This window comes from Hydra vulgaris, chromosome 15 (assembly GCF_038396675.1).
Source record: "Hydra vulgaris chromosome 15, alternate assembly HydraT2T_AEP".
Classification (NCBI taxonomy): Eukaryota; Metazoa; Cnidaria; class Hydrozoa; order Anthoathecata; family Hydridae; genus Hydra; species Hydra vulgaris.
Window position 1 is genome coordinate 701,624 of NC_088934.1, and position 27,545 is coordinate 729,168.

The 27,545-nt window shown below is 27.3% G+C and overlaps 3 protein-coding genes across 4 annotated transcripts; 1 reads left to right on the top strand and 2 right to left on the bottom strand.

Annotated features, from left to right (window-relative positions):
• LOC136092358 (uncharacterized) lies at positions 1-27,028 on the top strand. The gene is made up of 3 exons (XM_065820418.1): positions 1-115; positions 221-282; positions 23,579-27,028. Exon 3 carries the CDS (start codon positions 23,957-23,959, stop codon positions 26,903-26,905), a length of 2,949 nt encoding a protein of 982 aa, XP_065676490.1. The 5' UTR covers positions 1-115; positions 221-282; positions 23,579-23,956; the 3' UTR covers positions 26,906-27,028.
• Positions 2,094-16,767, bottom strand: LOC136092359 (uncharacterized). 2 transcript variants are annotated; one of them, XM_065820419.1, is made up of 10 exons: positions 16,666-16,766; positions 16,430-16,503; positions 5,529-5,756; positions 5,260-5,358; positions 4,879-5,055; positions 4,500-4,574; positions 3,998-4,197; positions 3,618-3,682; positions 2,565-2,659; positions 2,094-2,313 (listed from the first exon to the last, which is right to left on the bottom strand). In XM_065820419.1, the coding sequence occupies exons 3-10, from the start codon at positions 5,719-5,721 to the stop codon at positions 2,180-2,182; spliced, it is 1,038 nt and encodes a 345-aa protein (XP_065676491.1). In that variant the 5' UTR covers positions 5,722-5,756; positions 16,430-16,503; positions 16,666-16,766; the 3' UTR covers positions 2,094-2,179. The 2 variants fall into 2 exon arrangements, with proteins under 2 accessions (XP_065676491.1, XP_065676492.1); XM_065820420.1 differs by lacking the exons at positions 4,500-4,574; positions 4,879-5,055 and having other exon boundaries at positions 16,666-16,767.
• Positions 19,334-22,330, bottom strand: LOC136092458 (zinc finger MYM-type protein 1-like). The gene has a single exon (XM_065820718.1). The coding sequence runs from the start codon at positions 22,328-22,330 to the stop codon at positions 19,334-19,336; it is 2,997 nt and encodes a 998-aa protein (XP_065676790.1).
• Positions 27,029-27,545: the final 517 nt, after the last annotated feature.

Here is a 27,545-nt window from a genome sequence, read left to right on the forward strand (position 1 = left end):
TATTGATACATAATATATAATATATTATATATTAAATAAAGATATAAAGTTTTTTTCACTCGTTATTGTTTGTCAAGATTAAAAACGGAGGAACTATCATTTTGTTTAATACTATGTAATGTTCAGATTTGATATATATATACAATTTTTATTATTTATAAGTTGTTGTTTTTTTATCTAATTTTAAAATACTCATTAATACTTTATTATAACCTTTTAGAATAACGACTGTACAAATTTAAATGGAACCAAATCAAGGAGATAAAATTAGCTTATTTAAAGGTAATTTTTATATAAATACCCATTTTTAAATTCTTTCTTTCAATGATACTTAGTGAAAGTAGTATTAGTAGTAGCATTAGTAGTAGTAGTAGTAGTAGTAGTAGTAGTAGTAGTAGTAGTAGTAGTAGTAGTAGTAGTAGTAGTAGTAGTAGTAGTAGTAGAAGTAGTAGTAGTAGTAGTAGTAGTAGTAGTAGTAGTAGTAGTAGTAGTAGTAGTAGTAGTAGTAGTAGTAGTAGTAGTAGTAGTAGTAGTAGTAGTAAACAACTTGCAGAAGAATCTTCGGTATATTCGAGTAGATCTGACATTTATAAAACTTTACAAATCACTTAAAAAAAGTTAGTAGTAATATTAATACAAACATTTATGTGGATATATCAGTAAATGTAGCATTATTTTGGAGCTTGGAAATTCATTTTTAATCAAATTTAGATTTTAAAAAACTCTTAAAAGCGTGCAGCTGTCTACCTACTTTATTTTAGGGATCAATTTTGTTTTACCTGGAAGATATTAATTATATTAACTTTTGTAGATTTAAACTCTTGACATTAATAAAACCAAATGGATCTATATCCGTATGGTCTCTTAAATACGCTATTTACCTCAAAATTCAGCCAAATTTTTTATTGATGAAATTGAAATAAAAAGAGATGTTGTATTTGTATAATTGTATAATTAATGTTGTATAATTAAGCATTTAGGAGTGGTTTCTCGATAAGAACAATAAATGGAAACCATACATTGACAATATTTGCTCAAAAAATTTAATTATAACGGAGTCTTTTACAAATCCATATCATATCTTAATAAAAAATCCTTAACTCAACTATATTTCTTATTTATTAGCAGTTATATAAACTATCAAGGTATATTTTTGAAAACCACCAAAAAAAGTAACAAAAACTTAACGTAAATTTACTTTTACCGCCGTCAGAAACATGCAAACCGCTTGATTAATTTTACAAATTGATTTACTCCAAACAATTATTTATGGAGATAGAACAAAAACAAACAAAAAAATAAGAAAAACAACAAAATGTTTTTATAAACATTTATAAAATTTAAAAATAATAAATTTTTATTGTAAAAAACTTTATGGCTGTATTTACGTAATTTGAGGTTTAGAAAATAAAATAGCTGGGTTTAGTTCAAAAAATAAATCTGATCCAAGCCCCAGATATGATTTACTTTTTAATTACAAACAAGCACAGATAAGCACAATTGCTTATTCGTGTTTGCTCGTGGACATCCTTATCATTGTAAACAAGGAAATCGTCATGTAAACCTCAGAGAACTTGTGTTGGCAGACCCAATAGTTGCCGAGCAGATTTCATCAACGGTGGTTTCAGGCAAAGATGCATCACCTAGAGAAACAGTTCGGATTAAAATGTAAATAAGATAATTTTAACTTACAATGTAATTTTGGTCCTTTAAGTGTTCAAAATATGACTTCAATCCAAGAGAACATGGCCCAGCCGGCACATCGACGTCTAATCGACGTTGATACGACGTCAAACGGTAACGTCGAACGACGTCGAAATCATGTCGAAAATGTAAAAAATGCCGACGTCGAAACAAACGACGTCGTTTCGACGTAATAGAACAACGTTGATTCGACGTAACAAAAAATCATGATTCTATATAATATTCACGAAACAATGTCCAAGATCAAAACCAACACAACTGTGTTGGTTTTTAACTTATATTTTTTGCTGTTTTATTATTTTATTGCATGTCGTGCTAAAAAACCAACCAAGGTTGTTTTAACTAGTAATAACAAAGCTATTTGGAAAAAGCAAAAATAACAAAATATATTTAAGATTTTTTCTTTCAAAAATATTCTAAGTTGCTTAAATAAGCAAAGTTGTACAATAACTATTAAAAAGCATCCCCACAACGCTTACTCTTCAGTGGGAACTTTGCGAACAATCGATCCTCCACCATGGGATCTTCGAGGTGCATGTTTAAGTTGAAGCATAATTGCTTCGCATATTTCTGACTTAGTCGCCTCTTTGTTATTTAAAAGAACAGCATCTAAGAAATAATTATTTTTTTATATATTTTAAAGCACAAAAAATAATTGAATTATCGAGCGATGTTGAGCAACACATACAACATAATTACTTTTAAAAAAATCTCTTAATCTGATTTGCCTACAGATTACCTAATTAGGTATTTAACTAGGCCTTAGAAATATAGGAGTCCAAATAATAATAAAACTAAAAATAGTGTAAATAGTAATATCAACAATAAATTTGATATTAATAAAAAAGATTATAGCTCACCAACTATTGCTTTGTAGATGTTAGATTTTATTAACCCAAACTTCGCACCTGATCCATGCATATTACATAATGCTTGTGTAGCATTTGGTAAAAAACTGAAATATAAAAACAGGTTTATTTATTAAGACAGACAGAAGAAAAAGACCAAAAACTATAAATATTACTTTCATATTTTAAATTTAATACCATGTATTATTAAATAGTATTAAATTTAAGACTTAAAACATTTTGACAAATACTTGATTATATAAAAAATTATGTGCTTCATTAAAACATAGTTTGGTAGTAATGCTCACAAGTAATATTATCAATAATGTACATTATTTGATTTTCTTGTGAAACTTATTCTCAAAAACGTTACAAGTGATGTCACTTGTTTCCAGCTTGGGCAAAAATGTATAAATATAAAAAACTATTGTTTCTAAACAATATTGTTTAGAAATAGCTGGAAAAAAATGACGACCCTTGAGCTAAGATTTTTCTAAAATATTTTAATATATATTAAAATATTTTAGAAAAGTCTTAGCACAAGGGTTAAATTAAGCGATCGTGAAATGAAAAATCTGGAAAAATATCTGGTCTTCAAAATTTTAGTTTATGCAAAACCGTGTTCTTTGTTTCCAAGGGGCGAATCAACTTAAACTTGTTAGCGAAAAAGTTATAAAAGATAAAACAATAAAACTTATGACTACAAAAGTAATAACACTCTAGTAATTAACTACATTATAAAAGTAATAACACCATGATAGTGTTATTACTTTTATAACGCACTTATAACTTTTATAACTCATTATTTGTTCAAACAACATTAGTAATGCCAGTAATAACGCTATTATAGTTTTATTACTTTTACAATGAAGTGACTAGAGTATTATTACTTTTGTAGTTGTTTTGTTTTTTATAACAATTAATTTGTCTATTCGCTAACAAATTTATAATAATTTGCCCCTTGAAATCAAAGTACACAGCTTTGCATAAACTATAATTTTGAAGACCAGATATTTTTCCAGATTTTGCAAATCATGATCGCTTAAATTAACCCTGGTAGCATACCTTTGCAAAATATTTTTAATGTTTATTTTTATGGACTTTCCACCAATTCGTGATAGTTGTGTTTTCTAAAAAAATAAAACATAAGTTACACACTACGCTTAATGATGATTAGTCTATGATGACTAATCTATGATTAATTTTACTAAAATCTTTTTGGATTTGTTGCATTAAGTTGAATTGTTGTTTTTACCATTTCCTTTATAGCATTTATACAATAAACAGTATCTCCTCATTTGTGAAAATTTCACAAATGAGGAGATACCGTTACATTGTAATCATTGTTATCAATAACTTTCAAAATAAACAGCTCAATCCTTATACACCGTTTCTTATAATAATATAATATTACATTTGTAAACTTAAAAATCAATATTACTTACAAAAGAAGTAAAATTTGCATCATCATTTAAATCGCTATTTAACTTATGAAGTTCTTCCATAGAATTAATATGGCAAAATTTGAAGGTTTCATCATTTGATGGCATCTGTGTTTGAGTTAAGCTGCTACAACCACAAATTGTGACATCTTCAAGTTTGTTTGAAATTTGTGTTAAAAGATTAATCACAGTTTTTTGAAATACTAAAAAGAATTCAAAAGATTGGCTGACTGTGACGGTGTAAAGATGAAAAAAGCAAAGAAGAAAAAAAAAAAAAAAAAAAAGAAGCAAAATGTTATGATTACAAACAACAAATTATAATATTTGTATTATATATAAAATAAAGATGATATTCTAACAAAAGCATAAACTCGAGTTCAAGTTCAACTAAATCATTAATGAATTCAAATTACTTCCTTAAATAAAAAAATGCTGCTACATATACTTAGTTTAACACTGACACTAATGTTATATTCCTAAACAATTAAAACAATATAAAACTTACTCTCATTTGTTAAGGGATAGTTATAGCCATGTCTACGTTTCACCTCTGGGTGTGTGATTTGATTTAGTTTCCGTGCTTATTACATTCTTTAATAAAAAGAATGTAATAAAATATACAAAAAAACTTATTGTTTGATGCAGAGAGTTTTATTGATTTATAAAAACAAACAATTTAAGAAGTATAAAAGATGATATTTATAACAAAGATAATAAATAAAGAACAACAATACCAACAACAAAACTCAAAGAAATATTTGATATAATTGCATGTTGGGGATAATTATAATAGAGGTAGTTAAAATTAAATGTCATAAAAGAACTATCAGGAGTTTCAAAAACTAAAAAATCTATAAAAAAAAAAAAAAAGTTTCATTACTAACATGGTATTGCAATCTTCCTCATGCTTTTAAAACTTGGTGATACACTTCTATCACATTGAATTGATTTTTTCATTCCTAATTTTTTAATGCTACAGGATTTTTTTAATGTTGATAGTTGGGGTTTAGATTTTAGAGTTAATTGTGGAGACACAACACTTGGAAATATGGGTACAACAACTAAAAAAATATACCAAAACCAGTTGCAAAATTATTTGTGACAACTATTTTAAATATTTTAAAGCTACCCTTTATTATTGCAAATATAGTTTCTTAATAATTTAATATTTAATACATAATATAAATAATATATAATATAAATAATATTTTTAATAACAATAAAACATTGAAAAGTTAAGTTTTCACATATTGTTTATAACATACTATTGTCTTCTTCATTAGAACTTTCTTGCAAAGATTCTTCGGAAGCACTTTTTTCCTCCTGTGTTGTTATGAACTCATAATCATGACATGTTTGTTCATCTAGAAGTTAATCAAAAAAATAATTGTAAAAACTCTGCAACTTTTAATTCAGAATTTACAAAGAATTTATTTTAATTCTTCATAGTTAACTTACAAATTATTTGTGAGTTTTCTTGTTTATATAGAGATTATATTAAAAGTAGTTTTCAAGAAAGTAATAAACTACCAACCTCCTACGCACTTTGTTGACAAATATTTGTACTGTATCCATTTTGTGATATCCGGCTTACTTAAAAGTTGGAAGTGTCTTACTACAGATACGCCATTGGGCCAATACAATTTATTATTAATTATCCAGTTAAATGGAACAACACCTTCTGTTTCAATACCATCTTCTATCCAAACACCACGAGCATAAGACATTATTAGGTAATAAGTTTTAATTGCTATTGCAAAAACTAAATAGGTTAATAAAATCTTAATTATACAAAGTTATTTTTCCATTAAAAAAAAGACATAAAAATACGATTTTTGCAAAAGTCAATTTTATTTAAATTTGAAAATAATTAAACTTTTTTTTAGGTCTTACTCTTTAATAATTTCAAAAAAGGCTTATCAAATAATTTTTGTAGTGAAAAATTAGCAGAAAAAAAACAGATTTTACTAAAACTAAAAATACTCATGTAATGCAGTTCTTAAAAAAAAGAAAAGGAAAACAAAAATATATTTTTTAATTCCAGTTGACATCATGAACAAGAGGAATAAACACTAGACCATGATCACCATATGGCATAACAACAACTTTACACAAAATATCATCTCTTTCAATCAGTTTACGTGTAAGATTAAGTGATCTTTCCTTTAGAAGTGCAATATTAAAATTCTTGGAATCACAGGGTTCAAGAAAGAAACTTTCCATGCTATCTCTTCTGTAAATCTCACATATATAAATATTGTTGTCATTTATTTCTTTTATATTAGCGTAATTTCCACACTTCAGTAAAAACCAACTATCTTTATGCTTTATACTTATTTTAGTGTACAAAGTTTTTTCAGAATATCTAGCTCCACAACTTTCCAACTCATGTGTTCGCTTGATAATTTGACTTACAGGATTTGTGGCATTACGAACAAGTTTCTTTAAGATTTGGAGGTGATTTTCAAAAGCAAATCCAGAAATTGAATCAAGTGGTAATTGATAATTTGCTACATCATCTTGGAGATGAATTAGATTATGAACATTATATGTATTAAATTTATTACCATAAATATTTTTTGCTGTAGAAACAAAGTATACAAGCAAATGATGAGCATATTCCAACAGAGAATTTCGATACTCATTATTTGAACTCAGCATTATTCTAATAGCTATTGAAAGACAAAGGAAATGGGTGTAGACTTCTTTTTTTACAACTCTTCGAAGTACAACAAGACCATTATATAAAAGAAATTCCCTGAATTCAGTTGCTTTCCACCGTTTTAAATACTCTAAAGATCGAGGTTGACGAGCAAATTCACTAGGCATTTGATTATTTAATGATGTCATACTCTCTGATAAACAATTAATTTGCTGAATTGATATTTTACACAATCTTGGACCATCGGTCAGAAAGTTCAAAATTCGTCTCATAACACCCAAACAAACCAAATGCATATAGTCTAAGACAAATCCAGTAACACAAGGGAAATTATAATCAATGAGAGGAGATTTAGCTTTTTGGTGTTTAACTTCATATTTCAATAGACTAAAATCTAGGTCATTTCTTGTAACACAATTATTTTTGTGAAAGACAACTCGTCCATCATATGAGCCTTTAATTATACATCGCTCACAAGAATAATATCCTGTATGACTTTTGATACACTTAATGAATGCTCTAGCAGGTGCGTCACATACAAATGCTTTAATAGAGACTGTGTATCTATTGTTTTTGTAAAGAAATCCTTCAGTCTTCAATAGCTGGTATTCCATTAAAAAGTCTTTCAAAAATTCATTGATGGAATTAGGCTTCTTGGTGCCACAGTATACTGAAACAATAAAAGGTTTCAAACCTTTAAAACGACAAAGAATTGGCCATAATTCTAGACTTGAAGATTTGAACAATGGAAGTCCATCAATGTTTACAATTAATTCAACATTTTGAGTTACTTCGTTAGTTATAACTATACTATCAAAAATCCTTTTAATACCAGATTCAATACCCAAATGAAAAAAATCTCCACCACACTTAGAATATGAAGTTACAGACCTTGGTGTTTTTAACAATGTTCGCGAATCTTTTGGAAGTTCTGGATGCCCGTTTCTGCGAAGAATTGCAAGAAGTTGGTTTAAAGAATCTCGTGTACGCATACTTGAAGTACTCCAAACTGCAAGTTCAGTCTGTAGGTCTACAACATCTTCATCGTTATGATCTTCTTGGAGCTCAACACTGATAACAGAATCAGACTCCGAATTTTCCAAAAAGTTTGAATGATGATCATAATTATCATCATTCAGTGATTCATTTAATTCACTCCTATCGTCAGTAAAAACCTCATGCGAATTATTGAACTGAAATGAAATAGATTCATTTTCAGAAGAAGAGGACGTTATAATACTTTCCACAGCTGATTGTAAAAATGCTTTTCTTTGTCTATGCTTTCTAACTCTTTCGTTGGAATTCATGTTTTTATATCGTTATAAAAAAACTTTTTTGCCGCAACGATTTCTGGGCTTTAAAAAACTTCAACTTGATCTAAACCGAGTCGAAATTAAGTCGCACGACGTTGCGACTTAATATCGACCTAAATTCGACGTCGATTATGCGTCGAGTGCCGGCTGGGGGGGCTTTCAAATACCGGAATGAGGAAAATTGGATTTGCTCTCAACCAGATTAGCCTAGTAAGGCCAGTTGAAACCAACTTTCATCAAAAGGCATTAAGAGAATACTTCACCATAAGAACTTGTTGCTAGCTCAGAAGATAGTCAGTTGGTGTGGAAAAATCTTACTTTTTCCAAATCAATTGCTCTCTCAGCGACTTGGTTATTGCAATCAAAGCTCGTTGTTTTTCGTTCTCTTTCATTTGATTATGTTTTGAAAATCAAAGGTTTCAAACCCAGTTTTCTGAAGCTTCAAATTTCTATCACTCCAAAGGATTATGCTGTTTTTCATCATGTTCAACAATTTTTCAAGGTGAAAAAAATTAGCCTGGGACTGTATAGTAAAAAGCCACAAAAGCTTTATATTCTTGTTTCAAAAGTAATTGGAAAAGATAAAAAAGAGATGCTTCTCATCCCAATTACTCTCATCAGTTCTTAAACTGTGTTGTTGTATATATATATAAGTGTATAATAGTCAAAAAGTATGAACTAACTGCGCGGAACTGCAGCAAGATGCAAAAAAGTCAAATAAGAATATTCTGACAAACGTTGGGTTGTTAGAATACTTTATTGAGAAGTGCTTTTTTTTTTGCGAAAATGTTTGTTAATAAGAAAAAAGAATAATAAAATAATTCAGAAATCAATTCTGTGTATTTCTATTTAATATGTGTGTTTAGTAAAGAAATTTCTGTTGACTTTTTTGAGTGAAATAACTTTTTTTTGGAGAAGTTGTAAGTTGTTATGACTTTAGATAAATATCAGTTGTAAAAAAACGTTAATAACTCTATTGGATTTTAATACAAATTTTTGAAATTTTATTATGGATACTTTATGGTATACAGTATCACCACTTCAAAGGATTTTGGGGAGATTTTCCATCAGCGTTAGGTTCTCAAATTTTCAGGGTGCCTGTCTGCTTTTTTTATATAAATTAAACAAACAGAATTTCTGCAGTGTTTATGGTATTTTGCAAAAATAAGCATGATGGAAAAAAAAATTTTGGCGCACGAAAAAAACATATTTTTTGGGTTGACCTAAACAATAAGTTTGTATATAATAGGGATGTGCTGAGTGGATTTTCTAAGCTCAAAAAAATCGATTGAAATTCTTGATAAGCTTTTTATAAGTACCAATACAAAATTTAGTGTGATTAATTATCAATTTGATAATTAAAAACTTGTAAAATGCATTTTTAAGAGGTGTACCTATCATTAAATAACGGTCAAGTTTAACTTTCTGTACGAAATATTAAAATTAAAATAACACTGTTGGATTTCAAACTTTAATTTCAATTTTTGTGGTTATGAGAACCTTATAACATACACAATCATTAGTAAAAAGGATTTTGATGGGATATTTTTTCAGCATTAAGTTCCAGATTTTCATGGTGTGTTGTATATATATATGTACAGAAAAAAAAACTTTCCCCTATCATTTTTTTATAATACCTGAAACATTACAACAAATACGATATTAGAAACATTACTTTTTGCCATTTTGAGCCATTTAGTCAAATAAATATTATTCAATTATTCAATGCTTAAAGTGGGCCCCATCTATGAAATAATACTGTTTTGCGGAATTTTGATCTAAATACCTTTCACGTTTTTAAACTCAACCTTAAAAAAAAAAGAATTCTTTAATTTTATATAGACTCAGACACTTCTAGTATTATGAAAGTTGTTATACAACTAGGGTTTTAGTAATTTATTTTTTAATATACTTCTCTTTATTTCGTTTGCTTATATAAGGTTCGAATTTTTATATTTATAAAGCTCAAGATCTTATAATTGTCTTTCAGATCCTAATACTTAGATAAGTAAAAATATTTATCTAAATATCTTCAACAGTCGGTTTCCCCATCAGCATGTTCATCAGGAAGCTGCTAAACCTGTTGAAAGGAAACAGACCGTAGAAGATATCTTTATAAGTGTTTTTACTAAACTAATATTTTCTCTGTTCTTTTAGAACATTCAGTACTCTATTTGAGTACTGAATTTTATATTATGTAGGGAAAAAACTAAAGCATAATAGTTAAATAACTATAATATTTTTTTAAGTTAAATTTAAACTTTTTTGGAAATATTTTTATTTTATTTTTCAATTACTAAGAAATTTATTTTTAAAAAGTATTACTTTCGTGATAGTAATAAATGCTACAAAACAGTTACTTTTGAACAGCTATTAATGTTTGTATGTTTTATTTGCACAATCACAACTATGACTTTCTTAGAGATAAATTTCGCACAAAGGAATTCTCAAAAGATTTTTTAACTGTGTGTCACAGTTATAAGCAAAGTGAACTGATCACCTTCAAGATGAAGGTGAAGCCTAAAAATCAATGAGGTGCAATCCGTTATCATAAATGTTATAACATAATATAGCATCTAAAAATTCTTTTGTTTTGATTGTGCAAATAAAACACACAATTTACCACACATACCCCATTGCGCAAAGTTCTGTCTATTCTGAGCCTGTATATATACAGGCTTAGAATAGACAGAGCTTTGCGCAATGTGGTTGTTTGATTTTGAGTTAGAGGCATGTGCGCGTTTATTGAACTTAAAACAAATGTCAAAAATTGTATTGAATAACAAAAGATAATTAGAATAATTATACAATGTTTATACCCGTTGGCCACTTTATTAATCCGGACCTGAGCTATACGTACAATAAAAATGTGCGTACCTAGGGCCACCTCGTATTAAAAGATTTGAAATAATTTTAGCTGTTTTATACCCTACAGTTGATTATAAAATAAAAAATTCTCTCAACCGAGCGAAACGACTAGTAATATATATATATATATATATATATATATAATAATAATAATAATAATAACAATATATATATATATATATATATATATATATATATATATATATATATATATATATATATATATATATATATACATATATATACATATATATATATATATATATATATATATATATATATATATATATATATATATATATATATATATATATATATATATATGTATATATATGTATATATGTTTTGTAAGATGGTTTTGTTGTTTTGAGCCAACTCTGGTGACTAAGATGGTTCTCTAGTTTTAAACACACAAGTCAAACAACTTGTGTTTTCAAAACAAAAAAACCAGAGCTTAACGTCGTTTGAAAAACTTCCTGCATCTAGCCAAAGACAAAATATTTATAAGCATCTAATGCTTCTTAGTTATCTATAGTCTCAAGAGAATTCGAGGACTTTTTATTAAATAGTTATAAACATCATGGTATTGAACTCATGACCATTCAGTTTGATCATCTTTCCAAGTATTTGCAAGGAACTTGTATATACACCGGTTGACTCCAAGTACTGACAGTTTATTTATATACCTTTCGGCGGCGTTAAATTCTAATCTTTCAATGTATTTACAAACCAATATTTCTTTTTTTAAACTCTTTAAACCACGTTTTTGTACGAATTCTCCTGCTTTATTATCTCAAGTAATCATTTGTTTTCCCCCATCCAAGATGGCAACAACTTGCCCTATTGTTATTTTGCTTAACCACGTGACTCTCCGACTGCGAGGATACAAATATAAACAAGCAATATACAAACTTATTTGTAACTAACATAAAAAAATTGCAAATAAAATCTAAATAAAAAAATTGCAAATAAAAAAAAATAGTAAAAACTAATTTCAACTTACAGTGTGATATAGCATGACACGTGATATAGCATGACACGTGTCATTTACCGCTTTATTATCATTTACCGTTTTATTATCATCGCGAACGGACGTTTTTTTTCAAACGACTTTGTTAAAGCTAAATTTGTTTATATTTATTTTTCTAAAGAAAATAAATAATTTTTTATATAATATGGCAGTTACCATATTAGAAATAACAAAATTGTTTGAAGATTACAAAAAAGATTTTGAACTGATGTTAAAGCAACAAGAAAAAGTTTTTATTAGTATTATTAGTGGAAGCTTAAAAATATTTAATGACAGATTAGAAAAAGTAGAAAAAGACATTGACGATTTAAAACTTAGTTTGAATTTTTAAGAACAACTAATTGATGAAAAAGTTATGAAAGCAAAAGTTTGCAGCAAAGAAAACAATTTAGAAAGTATAAGCATACCAAAAAAGTTAAGGGAGATAGAAGATCGGTCGAGACGTAATAATTTAATAGTAGATGGAATTCATGAATATGAAGGTGAAAGCTGGGAGGAAAGCAAAATAAAGGTAAAAAAGTTTTTGAAGATATATTATCTTTTACTAATGTCAAATTGAACGGGCCCATAGAACTGGCAGCAAAGAATTTAAAAAGCCAAGAACAATAGTAATAAAACCTTTAGATTATAAAGATAAAGTCGAAATTTTGAGGAAGTCGAGTAACCTAAAAGGAAAAATGTTTATATAAACGAAGACTTCTGTTTTGAAACGACACAAATCCGAAAAGATTTAACGGAAAAAATGAAAATCGAAAGTGCGCCTGGTAAGTTTGCCTTCTTATCTTGCCAATTTATCTTACGATAAATTACCAATTTATCTTACGATAAATTGCCAATTTATCTTACGATAAATTGCCAATTTATCTTACGATAAATTGCCAATTTATCTTACGATACTTGCCAACTTATCTTACGATCAATTGATAATTCGCGATTGGGATGCAAAAAAAAAGCAATAAGTTTTATAATATTTGTCATTAATTAACGAAATTTAATTTTCATTATTACTATGCATATTTAATTTAAACTGTTTTTAAAAATGGAGGAAAATTTCATATTTAAATCTTCAAATGAAAATGACATCATCGATGATAACGGCACTGATTTAAATTATTTTAGTCACAAAATGCTAGAAAGTCAATACTATTCAGATTCTGAATCATCACAATATCTATGAAAAACTAAAAACACTTTTTCAATTTTAAATATCAATATTCGAAGTTTAAATAAAAACTTTGAAAATTTAAAAATATTATTGGATACAATCAAACACGGTTCTAAAATTATCTGTCTGACAGAAAACTTTGTGTAAACAAATTTTGAATTTGAACTAATTAATTACACATCAATTCATCAAGCACGTAAAGTAAATGCAGGTGGGGGCGTTTGTATTTATATCCACAATTCAATAAATTTTGTCTTACGTAACGATCTCTGCATCAATGAAACACAACTATAAATACTACTTATAGACTGCCAACTGGAAACTTAAAAAAATTTAAAACTCATCTTAAAACATTTCTATACAAAATTATAAATAAAAAAAAACATATTTATATGGTCGGAGATTTTAACATCAACCTGATTAACTATGCCTCAAATATTAATGCTAAGAACTTTATAAACACTCTTCTAAAAAATAACCTTATCCCAACAATAAACAAATCTACAAGAATAACAAATAGGTCTTCTACTCTTCTTGATAACATCATAACTAACAACTTTCATAATAATCTTCTTTACACAGGTATAATACAGACCGATATTTCGGATCATTTTCCTACATTCTTAGCTACAAATAACCTTTTAATAAACAATATTTCCACAAAATCCACCTTAATTTGGCAACAGATCAATGAAAACTTTTTAAAAAAAATTAAAAATTGTTTACAAAATTGCGTTGATTGGGATCTAATACTGCAATCAAATGATGCTAATAATGCATATGAATTGTTTCTTAATCAATTTTGCAAACAATATGAAATAGCGTTTCCAGAAATAAAAAAAAGTATAAATAATAAGTCGCTCCAAACTCCCTGGATGTCTAAAAGTTTACTAAAATCCTCAAAAAAAAATTATAAAAATATATTTGAAAAAACCAAAAAATATGTGGAATGTAATTAAGGATTTAATTGGAAAAAATAATTACAACAAAAGCACTTAAATAATTACAAAAAATTGTTTAATTAATGGAAAGTTAGTTTATGAAAAATCAATTATAGCTGAAGAACTAAACAACTACTTTGTTAATATTGGCACAAATTTGGCCTCTAAAACTCTTAATAATTCCATTCCATTCGATTCATACTAAAAAACTTATGATAAATTTACGATGAATGAAACTGATTTAAAACTGAGTGAGTTGAGAACTGCTTTTAGCAGTCTCAAAAGTAAAAAAAGTGAAGGTTTTGATAAAATTAGTGTCGGTATTGTAAAATCAGTATTTGACGTCATTGAACCTTCTTTATTTCACATTTTCAATCTCTCATTAAAGTCAGGTATTGTTCCTGATAAGTTAAAAATTGCCCCTATTACACCAATTTTTAAATCTGGAGATAAGTCAAATATTTTAAATTACAGGCCTATATCAATATTACTATGTTTCTCAAAATTGCTAGAGAGAAAAATGTATCACAGACTTTATAATCATCTAACTGAGAATAATATGTTGTATTGCAAACAATTTGGCTTTAAAAATAAACATTCTACTGAACACGCAATAAAATTTCCAATCAAATATCTAACGCCTTAGGTAATGACTGTTTTACATTAGGAGTTCTCATTGATTTGCCCAAAGCTTTTGATACCGTAAATCACTATATTCTAATAATAAAACTCGAAAACTACGGAGTGAAAAATAAAAACTTACTTTGGTTCAAAGGTTATCTGACAAACAGAAAGCAATTTTTGTACTATGATCAAACAAATACTATTCCATACTCCATAACTTGCGGGGTTCCTCTGGGATCTATCTTAGGACCCCCTTTATTCCTGTTGTACATAAACGATTTATACTTATCAACAAATCTTTTAGACCTAACTTTGTTTGCTGATGATTCTAATCTTTTTTTTCTCACAGAGATGTTAAATTACTTTTTAAAATAGTTAACAAACAGCTATGTAAAGTTAGTAAGCGGTTTGAAAGTAATAAACTTTCAATAAATGCGTATAAAACAAAATATATACTTTTTCATAAAGTAAGTAAATCTGAAAATATTCCTCTTAAATTACCAGATCTTAAAATTAATAACAATTTTATTAAAAGAGAATCATTCATAAATTTTTTAGGAGTAAAATTGGATGAAAATTTACAGTGGTATTCACATATAAATAGTATTGAAAAAAAATCTCAAAAAATATTGCAATGATGTTTAGGGCTAAACCTTTTCTAAATATATCATCCTTGAAAAAATTGTATTATCCCTTTATCCATAGTTATTTGTCTTATTGTAATATTGTGTGGGGTTGTACTAAGCATACAAAGCTAAAGAAACTCTACAACAAACAAAAACATGCGTGCAGAATAGTATTTAGAGCCGACAGAAGTGTTCCTTGCGAACCACTTCTGCGTGGGCTCAATATTTTAAATGTGTATAAACTTAATTTACACCAAGTTTTATTATTTATGTTTATAACAAAAAATGGATCATCTCCAAAAATATTATAATCTTATTTTAATAAAATTAACCATAAATACTCAACGAAGTTTTCAGATAACAATTTTATTGCTCCACAATATAAATTAAAATTAACTTCCTATTCAATTAAATACCGCGGACCTAATCTGTGGAAAAAGTTTCCAAATATTGTTAACAATAAACAGACTACATTAGAGCAATTTAAGTACGAATCAAAACGATTCTTATTATTCATGGATATATCCAACTTTAAATGTTTATTTTAAACTAAAAACAATCATATAAAAAATAGATTTAATTGTATCAGTGATTAATATAAATTAATACAAAATATTTAAAATAAAAAAAATATATGGATAGAAAATATCACTGATGATGTTAATAATTTATCTATTGATTATATTAATTATGAAGTTTCATTTCTTGTTGTTTCTTATCCTCAAGTAATTTTATTTTTTTGACTTTTTTATTTTTTTATTAATATATTTGTTAAACATTTTAGCAATTGTTTTCAACGCTTCTTAAAAAAATATATATATATTTTATTTCTAATTATATTAGTTATTTTCGGTTTTCATTTCTATTTGTTATTTTATATATATTTTTACGTTACGGTAATGTAGAATTTATTGTTATTATTTTTTTTAAATGGAGCTCGGCGATAAGGCTGAATACGCTTCCTTCTCGCCCCAGCCAATAGTTTATATAAATGTATTTGCAATGTAAACATTTTTAAACGGCAAAATAAATAATTTCAAAAAAAAAAAAAAAAACGTGTCTGAAACAGCAAATTATAAAACTTAAATATACAAATTATAATAATCAATATATAAACTTTGCTCTAACTAGCATAAATAAGTACACATAAAAAAAATGCAAGTAAACATTTTACAACTGATTTATTTTACAACTGATGAAACTTACAGTGTGATATTGCATGCCACGTGTCTAAAATTAATATCTAAATCTAGCTCTATGTAAACATAGCTGCAACTAACCTAAATAATGATAACCATCAAAAGATATGTTAATATTTTAAATTTTACAACTGATTTAAATTTATATCCTAAACTACAACATTTCACGTTTAAAATAGAAGAATATACAAGAATATATACAAGTCATATAGGTTATATTATAGAAACAATTGTTGAACTAACCCCTTAGTTTATCATATAAAGCAAATGGATAAATACAGTTTAAGTTACACTCCGTTATTTGTAATTTTGAAGGTTGTTAAACTTATTTTAAATTTTCTATATAAAGTTTATATAAAAAATTTAAAATATAAAGTTTATATAAAAAATTTAAAATATAAAGTTTATATAAAAAATTTAAAATATAAAGTTTATATAAAAAATTTAAAATATAAAGTTTATATAAAAAATTTAAAATATAAAGTTTATATAAAAAATTTAAAATATAAAGTTTATATAAAAAATTTAAAATATAAAGTTTATATAAAAAATTTAAAATATAAAGTTTATATAAAAAATTTAAAATATAAAGTTAATATAAAAAATTTAAAATATAAAGTTTATATAAAAAATTTAAAATATAAAGTTTATATAAAAAATTTAAAATATAAAGTTTATATAAAAAATTTAAAATATAAAGTTTATATAAAAAATTTAAAATATAAAGTTTATATAAAAAATTTAAAATATAAAGTTTATATAAAAAATTTAAAATATAAAGTTTATATAAAAAATTTAAAATATAAAGTTAATATAAAAAATTTAAAATATAAAGTTTATATAAAAAATTTAAAATATAAAGTTTATATAAAAAATTTAAAATATAAAGTTTATATAAAAAATTTAAAATATAAAGTTTATATAAAAAATTTAAAATATAAAGTTTATATAAAAAATTTAAAATATAAAGTTTATATAAAAAATTTAAAATATAAAGTTTATATAAAAAATTTAAAATATAAAGTTTATATAAAAAATTTAAAATATAAAGTTTATATAAAAAATTTAAAATATAAAGTTTATATAAAAAATTTAAAATATAAAGTTTATATAAAAAATTTAAAATATAAAGTTTATATAAAAAATTTAAAATATAATCAACAGAGACAGAATGAGGAGAGGAGGCAACATTTCGAGGATTCGTTTTTCAAATTTTTGATTCTGTGATTGGTGGACTCACTGCTCGTAGCCATTCAAGAAATTTTTGCTAAATTCTTTTTTTTTGTGGGAATATTAAAAACTGTTTGAAGCAGAAATCAAGAGTGCCTGCTCCCATTTTTTGCAGAAATATTCATGTGACGAGACTGAAAATGAACTGACTTAAGAATTGCTTCATATGAAGCAAATTCATTCGGCAAACTTTGGAGAGAAACCTCTTGTCTCATTCGGCTTTTTAAACGAAATTTCTGAAATAAGGCTGGGGGAAATTTTCAAAAAATGTAGAGATTGGACTGCGTTTCTTTAATTCAATAAATTGAAGCTCTTCAAGAACTTTTTGCGCAAGAACGAACTAATGATCTTGCTATTTTAAGTAATAGGTCTCAATTAGCTCAAAATATTGACTTCATGATGTGATAAAAAAATTTGTTAAAAATAAGCAAGAAAAATAACATTGTCAGACACAAAAGCTGGACTACTTAATTATACTTATATACCAGCAGTATAATCAAAATATTTTAGCAGGCTTTTTTTTTTATTTTTTTTTTTTTGAAAAGAAGGGGGACCAAATTGAAGGATACTCGGGGCCCCTAAATCCTGTGCACGGCCCTGGGTTGAAATCAGGTTAATTAATCAACATCTGAGGTTTGACGTGAAAAATACGTAGAACTTTAAAAAAAATGGCTTCAAAATATTGACCTAATTTTAACATTGAAAAAACGGAAAATGCTTGTTGGGTATGTGATCACTTATGACTATAAGAAATAGGTTCATCAAAAAAAATTTATCTAGATATGTTGGATATATAATTCAACTTTGATTTGCGAAGTTCTCTATTTAGAGTCTCAAAGAAGAAACTAATAGATATCATTCTAATACATCAGCTATCTGTACTTCATTTTCCAAATGATTATAAACAATGATCAAAAAGTAAATCGAGAAACCTTTTTTGGGTATTATACCTGCAGTTTTATAGAAATATTGACTATAGCTTATAGGTTATTTATCATAATCTGCGCAAGCAATCTTTTAACCTGATAATTAAATCTACTACTACTTTGGTTATTTTTCCTTAATTTAATTCAAAAATAAATATTACATTTATTAATTAACTAATTTGTACAAAATTTTAGAACTCGAAAATGAAATAAACAAGCAAACATAAAATAGAAATAGAAATTTTATGAAAGTCCAAACATTTGCATTACGGGTTGGTAGCAGGGGCGTTGCGTGAGAAAATTCCAGGGGGGGGAGGGAGGGGAAGAGATCTTGTTTTTCCCAACTGCTTAACATAGTTTTCACAACTGTTTTTTATAATTCAAGAATTCAAGAAATCAATTTCTGTCCTATTTACAAAATCTACTGATTGTTATACTACACTGCACTCACTCTCATGAATTGCCAATTATCAGTATTTATTAACTTCTATTAACAAAACATAGCTTCCTTTACATATATACAAAGTATTCAATTCAAAAAACGTCTAAAAGTTTTACCCATTCATAGTGAAATTGTATTAGTCCAAAAAAATATTACAATTTACAAATTCAATAAACTTTACAAACCATTCTGGCAGCATATATAGCAGTTTAAAATTTAACGGAAATGAGTTAGTACAAAGGAATATGGAAAATATTATTTTATTACAAAACTTATACGCAAAATATTTTATCATCAGCCTATCATTTTTTGTCTACTGTTTGATTTTAATATGACGTTTCTTCAACTGAACCCATCGTTTAACAAGATGTTCGGGGTTAACTCCTTTACAAAGTTCTTTTTCGCACTTCAGTAGCATGAGACTATCCAATCTCTCGTCACTCATTGTTGTTCTCAGATGTGATTTTACAATCTTGAGTTGACTGAAAGAACGCTCATTTGATGCTACACCATAAGCAGCTGTGATTACAAAAATGCATAGTTTATGGGCTTGTTTCAGTATACCCTTTAACTTCACAACATGGTACAAAATGTCTTGCAGCGTCTTGGCTGGTGTTCTTGATGAGTTAAAATCTCCATCACCTACTTCTAAACAGATATCTATCAAAATTTCCATCTGGCCTTTCAGCACATGAACGTCTGGAATATGATCCTTGTATCCAGGAGGAAAAAGTTTGCTTGCTTTTGTTAAGTTTTCAATACTCAAATTATCCTTATTTAACGGAAAACTAAAAATTTTGGTGATAGGGGCAAATATTTCCTTTAATGCTGCCGAGTTTTCGGTTAAACCTATGGCTAGAGAGTCAATGACCTCTTTGAATTCTTTCCGGTAAAAAGCTTTCATCTCCATTGCTATTAATCTATGGTGTCGTTCATAATCGTTTTCTGCATCAATGTGTAATTTCCTAGAAAATATTACTGCACTTTCAATCAAATTGTTCATAGCATCTGTATCGTTACTGATATTTTGTATGTTCTTGGCAGTACTTTCAATTACATTAATACTGTCAATGACATTGAAGTTTGGACTTTCTAAGATTTCAGTTAATATTTTTATCTTCTCAATGATATTCTTCATGAAGAAAAGAGTAATAATGAAATCAAAAGTTGTTACTTTTTTCAAAAGTCCCATTGCCTTAGTTCTCGTGTTAGTATCAAAAATCTTATTATTTGAGATGCTCTGAAGAAGATCAATAACCTTCTCCAAACACTGATTTAAAGCCTTAACAGATTTTGCTCGTGCGGTCCATCTTGTTCTAGACAGGTTTACAAGCTGTTTTGCAATGTCAATGTCTTCAAGTTTTTCTTTTAAATGACTAAATCTTTTTGTGCTTGATGTGAAGAAAACATGCAACTGTTCGAGGACATTAAACAATTCTCGTATTAAAGCATTAACATTGCAGGCATGTTCAAGAGCAGTGTTTGTTCTGTGGTCTTGACAAGGTATGTAAGGTACATTATGGCCAACTTCTTCTGTTATATACTTTTGTACTCCTTTAAATTGTCCAGACATTGAACTCGCGTAGTCATAAGACTGAAAAGCCATCTTTGATGTGTCAATGCCTTCTTTATGTAAAGAAGATAAAATTAGCTCAGCCATCCCTTTTCCAGTCTTATCAGTGCATTCAACGGATTTCAAAAGCCTTTCCCGAATCTCACCATTTTCACTGGCTGTTCTCACAACTATACTCATTATGTCCTTATGTGACATATCGGGAGTAGTGTCGGCCATCACGGAAAAAAAATTGGAGCTGTTAATTTCATCAATGATCTTACTCTTTAATTCAGTTGCAATTAAACTAATCATTTCATTTTGAGACGATGGACTCGTGTATGTAACTCTATATGGACGAAGGGCTCTATCTTCAATCCAGGCTTTTAATGTGGGATTGTGGCGAGAGATAAGATTAACAACTGCAACAAAGTTACCTTGATTAGCACTGTCCGATTCTCTAAACGCTAGCCCTTGGCTTCCCAAAGTCTTGCATGTATCGATAAGAATTTCGACAATTTTTCTATTCTGCACCTCTATTTTTTGCTCTTCTATTAAAGCAATTCTATTGGATTTATCTATAAAGTGATCTATATGCCCTTTTTTCATAAGAAAGTGACAATATTCACTTAATGCAACTTTATGTGCTTGAGAAGTAAAGTGCGCCTGAAGCTTTCCAAGTTTGTCTTTCCCATAGCTTTTCATCTTAGACCAAGATCTCACCCCAACATTTATCCAAGCATCTTCAGTTTTTCCCTTCTTTCCAACACCCTTGGGAAAAAGGCGGCAGACAAAACAAAATGTGGCATCCTTCTGGGTGCTGTATTCTAAATGTTCAAACTCTTTGTACCACTGGGGATTAAATCTATTTTTACCGTCACTTGGGAAACTAGCAAGTTTTGGTTGGTGTGGCCCTAACTGGATTAAATACAGTTTTTGATTATCCGTAATTGTATGTGGACGTAAACCTGGGTCATGGCTTATCAATGCTGATGAATCTGATTTGTCAATTATAATATTTTGAGCTTTGGTATCGAGTTTTTTTATAAAAGCGTTTCCCATTTTCAAAACATTTTTTGACATTTCCACCACAGAACTTGTTGCATTCACAATTTCAATTGCAGCGAATTTTTCATTTACTAATTCTTCTTTACAATATTTTTTATAAATGTCATTACAATCTTTAAGATTATCTATTAAAACACCCAAATTCCCCATGAGCGAAGTCCAATTTGTTGTTTCACTGCTTACTTCAGTAGTATCCAAGTTAATAATATTCGTGTCATCCTTTTTATCTCGGTCATGAAACTGGGTTAAATCATCTGATTTAGGATTTAATTCTGTAAATTTCTCTGCTTGTTCCTGGACTACAACATAACCCGGGTTTTCCCCTTTTGCATCATTATTATGAATTTTTGAACTTGCGTCCTCTTCAAATTTTTTATTAAAAGATGTTGTTTCTTCTTCTATGGATATACCACATGTTGAAGTCGATGTTTCAATTATTATCAAGTCTAACTTTGTATGTTCACTACTTTGTGTTTCATCATCCACTTCGATATAAATACCAGCATTCTGAGGTTCCATTTTTTGTTTTTTTGAAGCTAAGGAGGCTACAAAAGGATTCTCTGGGGCTCCCACTGTTTGTATACGAACCTTTCTACCACCATGAACGGATCTTTCATGACTGGTTTTATAGTCGTTATTAAATACTGCTTTGCATACGCAACATTGTAATTTATATCTTTTGCTATTCATATTTAGTGCTGGAAAACAAACGCAGATAATTTACCGTAATTTTTAAAGGAATCAATGTTTATAAAAGTTATCAATCTTAATAAATGTGATAAGATATAAGAGTCTTAAAATAATAGAATAAGACTAATAATTCTATTATATATTCTAATTAGGCCTATTACTCCTACAAACCTAATTCTGATCCTACTTTAGTATACTGATAATTGGAAGTAATAACAGGCGCAAAACGTTCATATCAGAGTTTAGCATTTATTTTATTATACTTTCTGATAAAAAGCTTTATATAAAATTATTATATTAAAAAATGAATCATATTATTTTAAATGCTATCATATCTTTTATACAAAGACAGAAATGTTAAAATCAATTCATGGAAATAAATATTCACGTTTCAAAGTAGAAAGTATGAAAAAAATGAATAACTGCTTTTAGTCACACATAAAATTGCAGCTGTTATTTTTATTGCATAAACTTGCAGCTGCCATTTTTATTGTTGATAACAAAAAAAAGTTGCGCGAAAAAAAACAACAACGTGGAAATCAAAAGGGCGTTCCGTTATGACTTAGCAATTTATTTCGTCTTGTGGAAAACAGCCTTAAGCCGTTTAATAAACGTAAAGTTTATTTGTCCAAGTCAAAAAAAAATTAGATCTTTGATGGATTTTCGCAAACATTTTAACTTTATTTAACTGGAAAATATTTTTTGATTTTATCACCGATTTCCCAACTGTCCCAACTCGTGGCAAGGAAACTCCCAACTTTTCTCTTTTCTAGATTCTGGGAGGGGGAGACTCCCCCCCCTACCCCCTCCAAGGCGACGCCCCTGGTTGGTAGAGAACAAGCTTTAAAAAATGTGGGTTTTTTTATGAATTTGAAACTCCAAAACTCAGTTAAAATTTAAATTTAGTAAAATTTGAATTAAAAAAAAACATCGTTCTTTTGGTTGAATTCTCTAGAGAAACATCAAGTAATTATACTTGATGTTTTTCAAATTGTTAAGTTTACAAAGTTTTGTTCACAAAAACGTTCTCTTAATATATAAAAATACTGTAACATGATTTATATAAAAACGTTTTTAAAAGTAGTATAATTTTGTAATTTTTTTATATTAAAACTTTTTAAAACTGGACTTAATACGCTAATAAATAACGCGTCACGTTTGAAAAAATTTTTACTAAAATAAATGATATTAAATTTATTTTAATTGAGAGAATAAGTTTTTATAAACTAACCATGCGTTCATTTTTAGAAATTCAACCGTTTTCAGAAAATTTATTTTCACGCGAAAAACTACTTTGTGAAATTCGACGTTTTTTACATGGAGCAAACAAGTCAACTTTAATATTATATGGAATGTCCGGTGTTGGGAAGACACAAATTGCGAAAAAGTATTGCGAAATTTATTATAACTTCTACAAAAACTTTGTTTGGATAGACGCAGCATTTGGAAAGTTACAAACCTCAATGAGAAACCAATGTCAAATATTAGGATTCGAAGTTCATGACTCAAAAGGTGATTATTTGAATATAGAAGTGATTGTTGAAAAAATTCACAACCATTATAAAAATAAAAAAAAAATTGTATATTTTTGACAATGTCGACGATGAAAGTGTTAGAAACCTGACCATGTATATTTCAAGAAAACCGGATTCATTTACGTTGATTACCTCCCAATGGAGAGCGTGGTCGAATAACGTAAACAAAATGCTAGTTGATGTTTTTACTTCAGAAGAAGCATTCGCTTATGTAAAAAATAATATTAAAGAAAACGCCGATGAAAGTATAAGAAACCTAATTAAAGAACTTGGTTATCATCCGTTCGCTATTACTCAGGCAATAAAATATATAAATATTCATAAAATTTCGATAGAAAAATACGTAGATCGATATAGATCGAAACCAGAAATATTAGACAATAACTTTCCAACCGAAGAAGAACCAAAGTCTGCAATAAAAGCAATTAACGTAGTTTTAACAAAATTAGAAAAAAGTAAACCTTTTCCATTTAAAATATTAAACTGTTTATCTCATTGCGACTATCAAAACATAAGTAAACAGTTTATAATCCAAATTTCAAAACAAATGGAAATAAACGAAGAACATGTAATAGATGAAGCCGTTGGGTTACTAATGAGTTATTCTTTACTAAATTTTGATGATAACAAATATTCAATGCACGAACTGACACAGCTGACGTGTAGATGTTTTCAAAATAGAAACTCAACGACAAATACGTATCTTAGTTTAATTGAAAATTTATTTATATTTGAATTGAATGAAGTAAAAGATCACGTGGATTACGGAAACTATTTTGTTTTCCATTTTATCTATATGTTTCGCACTAATGGAATAAAAATTTTAAAAACATTCCATAATATGACGACATCTGTTAACAAATTATTAGTATGTAAAGGTTTATTTGAAGAAGCAATCGAAATATTAAAAAGTATTCAAAGTTTTAATACAGAAACTTATGGCGAAAATAATGAATTTACGCTTGATACAAAACATAATATCGCAAACTGTTTGAGCGATATGGGAAAATATAACGAAGCTTTAGAAATTTATTATTCTGTTGATAAAATACGAGCTGAAATTTTAGGTATCAACCATCCAAATACAATGACAACAAAACATAATATCGCAAGCTGTTTGAACGCTATGGGAAAATATAACGAAGCTTTAGAAATTTATTATTCTGTTGATAAAATACAAACTGAAATTTTAGGTATCAACCATCCAGATACAATGAGAACAAAACATAATATCGCAAGCTGTTTGAACGCTATGGGAAAATATAACGAAGCTTTAGAAATTTATTATTCTGTTGATAAAATACAAACTGAAATTTTAGGTATCAACCATCCAGAAACAATGTTAACAAAACATAATATCGCAAGCTGTTTGAAAGCTATGGGAAAATATAATGAAGCTTTAGAAATTTATTATTCTGTTGATAAAATACAAACTGAAATTTTAGGTATCAACCATCCAGAAACAATGTTAACAAAAAATAATATCGCAAACTGTTTGTACTTTATGGGAAAATATAACGAAGCTTTAGAAATTTATTATTCTGTTGATAAAATACAAACTGAAATTTTAGGTATCAACCATCCGTATACAATGTCAACAAAACATAATATCGCAAGCTGTTTGTACGCTATGGGAAAATATAACGAAGCTTTAGAAATTTATTATTCTGTTGATAAAATACAAACTGAAATTTTAGGTATCAACCATCCAGATACAATGAGAACAAAACATAATATCGCAAGCTGTTTGAACGCTATGGGAAAATATAACGAAGCTTTAGAAATTTATTATTCTGTTGATAAAATACAAACTGAAATATTAGGTATCAACCATCCAGATACAATGAGAACAAAACATAATATCGCAAGCTGTTTGAACGCTATGGGAAAATATAACGAAGCTTTAGAAATTTATTATTCTGTTGATAAAATACAAACTGAAATTTTAGGTATCAACCATCCAGATACAATGAGAACAAAACATAATATCGCAAGCTGTTTAAACGCTATGGGAAAATATAACGAAGCTTTAGAAATTTATTATTCTGTTGATAAAATACAAACTGAAATTTTAGGTATCAACCATCCAGATACAATGAGAACAAAACATAATATCGCAAGCTGTTTGAACGCTGTGGGAAAATATAACGAAGCTTTAGAAATTTATTATTCTGTTGATAAAATACAAACTGAAATTTTAGGTATCAACCATCCAGATACAATGAGAACAAAACATAATATCGCAAGCTGTTTAAACGCTATGGGAAAATATAACGAAGCTTTAGAAATTTATTATTCTGTTGATAAAATACTAACTGAAATTTTAGGTATCAACCATCCAGATACAATGACAACAAAAAATAATATCGCAATCTGTTTGAAGAATATGGGAAAATATAACGAAGCTTTAGAAATTTATTATTCTGTTAATAAAATACAAACTGAAATTTTAGGTATCAACCATCCAGATACAATGACAACAAAACATAATATCGCAAGCTGTTTAAACGCTATGGGAAAATATAACGAAGCTTTAGAAATTTATTATTCTGTTGATAAAATACGAGCTGAAATTTTAGGTATCAACCATCCAGATACAATGACAACAAAAAATAATATCGCAATCTGTTTGAAGAATATGGGAAAATATAACGAAGCTTTAGAAATTTATTATTCTGTTAATAAAATACAAACTGAAATTTTAGGTATCAACCATCCAGATACAATGACAACAAAAAATAATATCGCAAACTGTTTGAACGATATGGGAAAATATAACGAAGCTTTAGAAATTTATTATTCTGTTGAGAAAATACGAACTGAAATTTTAGGTATCAACCATCCATATACAATGTCAACAAAAAATAATATCGCAAGCTGTTTGAACGACATGGGAAAATATAACGAAGCTTTAGAAATTTATTATTCTGTTGATAAAATACAAACTGAAATTTTAGGTATCAACCATCCAAATACAATGGGAACTAAAAATAATATCGCAAACTGTTTGAAAAATAAAGAAAAACAGCAAACAAGTTGATTAATTATTTGATTATTACTTTAGTTTTAATATATGTAAAGTGATTCTTAACTTATAATTGACAAACATTTTTCAATAAAAGTTGTAGAACTCCGTTCTTAATTCTTATAAAAATTTTCTTAATTTTTGTTATCATTCGTATAGCGCTTTTTTTTAAAATTAAACGAAAGCTCATTTACTTTATCCTTCATTTACATGTTATAAATTGTATTTATTATTGATTATAAATTAAAAAATGAAACTAATTTAAGGTTTTAACTAATTTTAGTTATTTACTCAAATAATTAAAGTATTTAAATTAGTTTAGTTAATTTATAAAAGTCTAAAGTATTTTAAAAGCAAAAATTTTGTTATTGCGATATATATATATATATATATATATATATATATATATATATATATATATATATATATATATATATATATATATATATATATATATATATATATATATTTGTTAAAAGTATATTTAATAGGTGAACCAAAGAGTTTGATTCCCATAGGAATTATAGTATAGAATGTTTAAAACGGTATATGATACATTTGAACACTCTCATGATAATAATTTTCTTTACGTAAGTGATGATGATTTAATTCTTCTATTCTTATTAGTTTAAATTAGATGTTAAATAAAATTTAT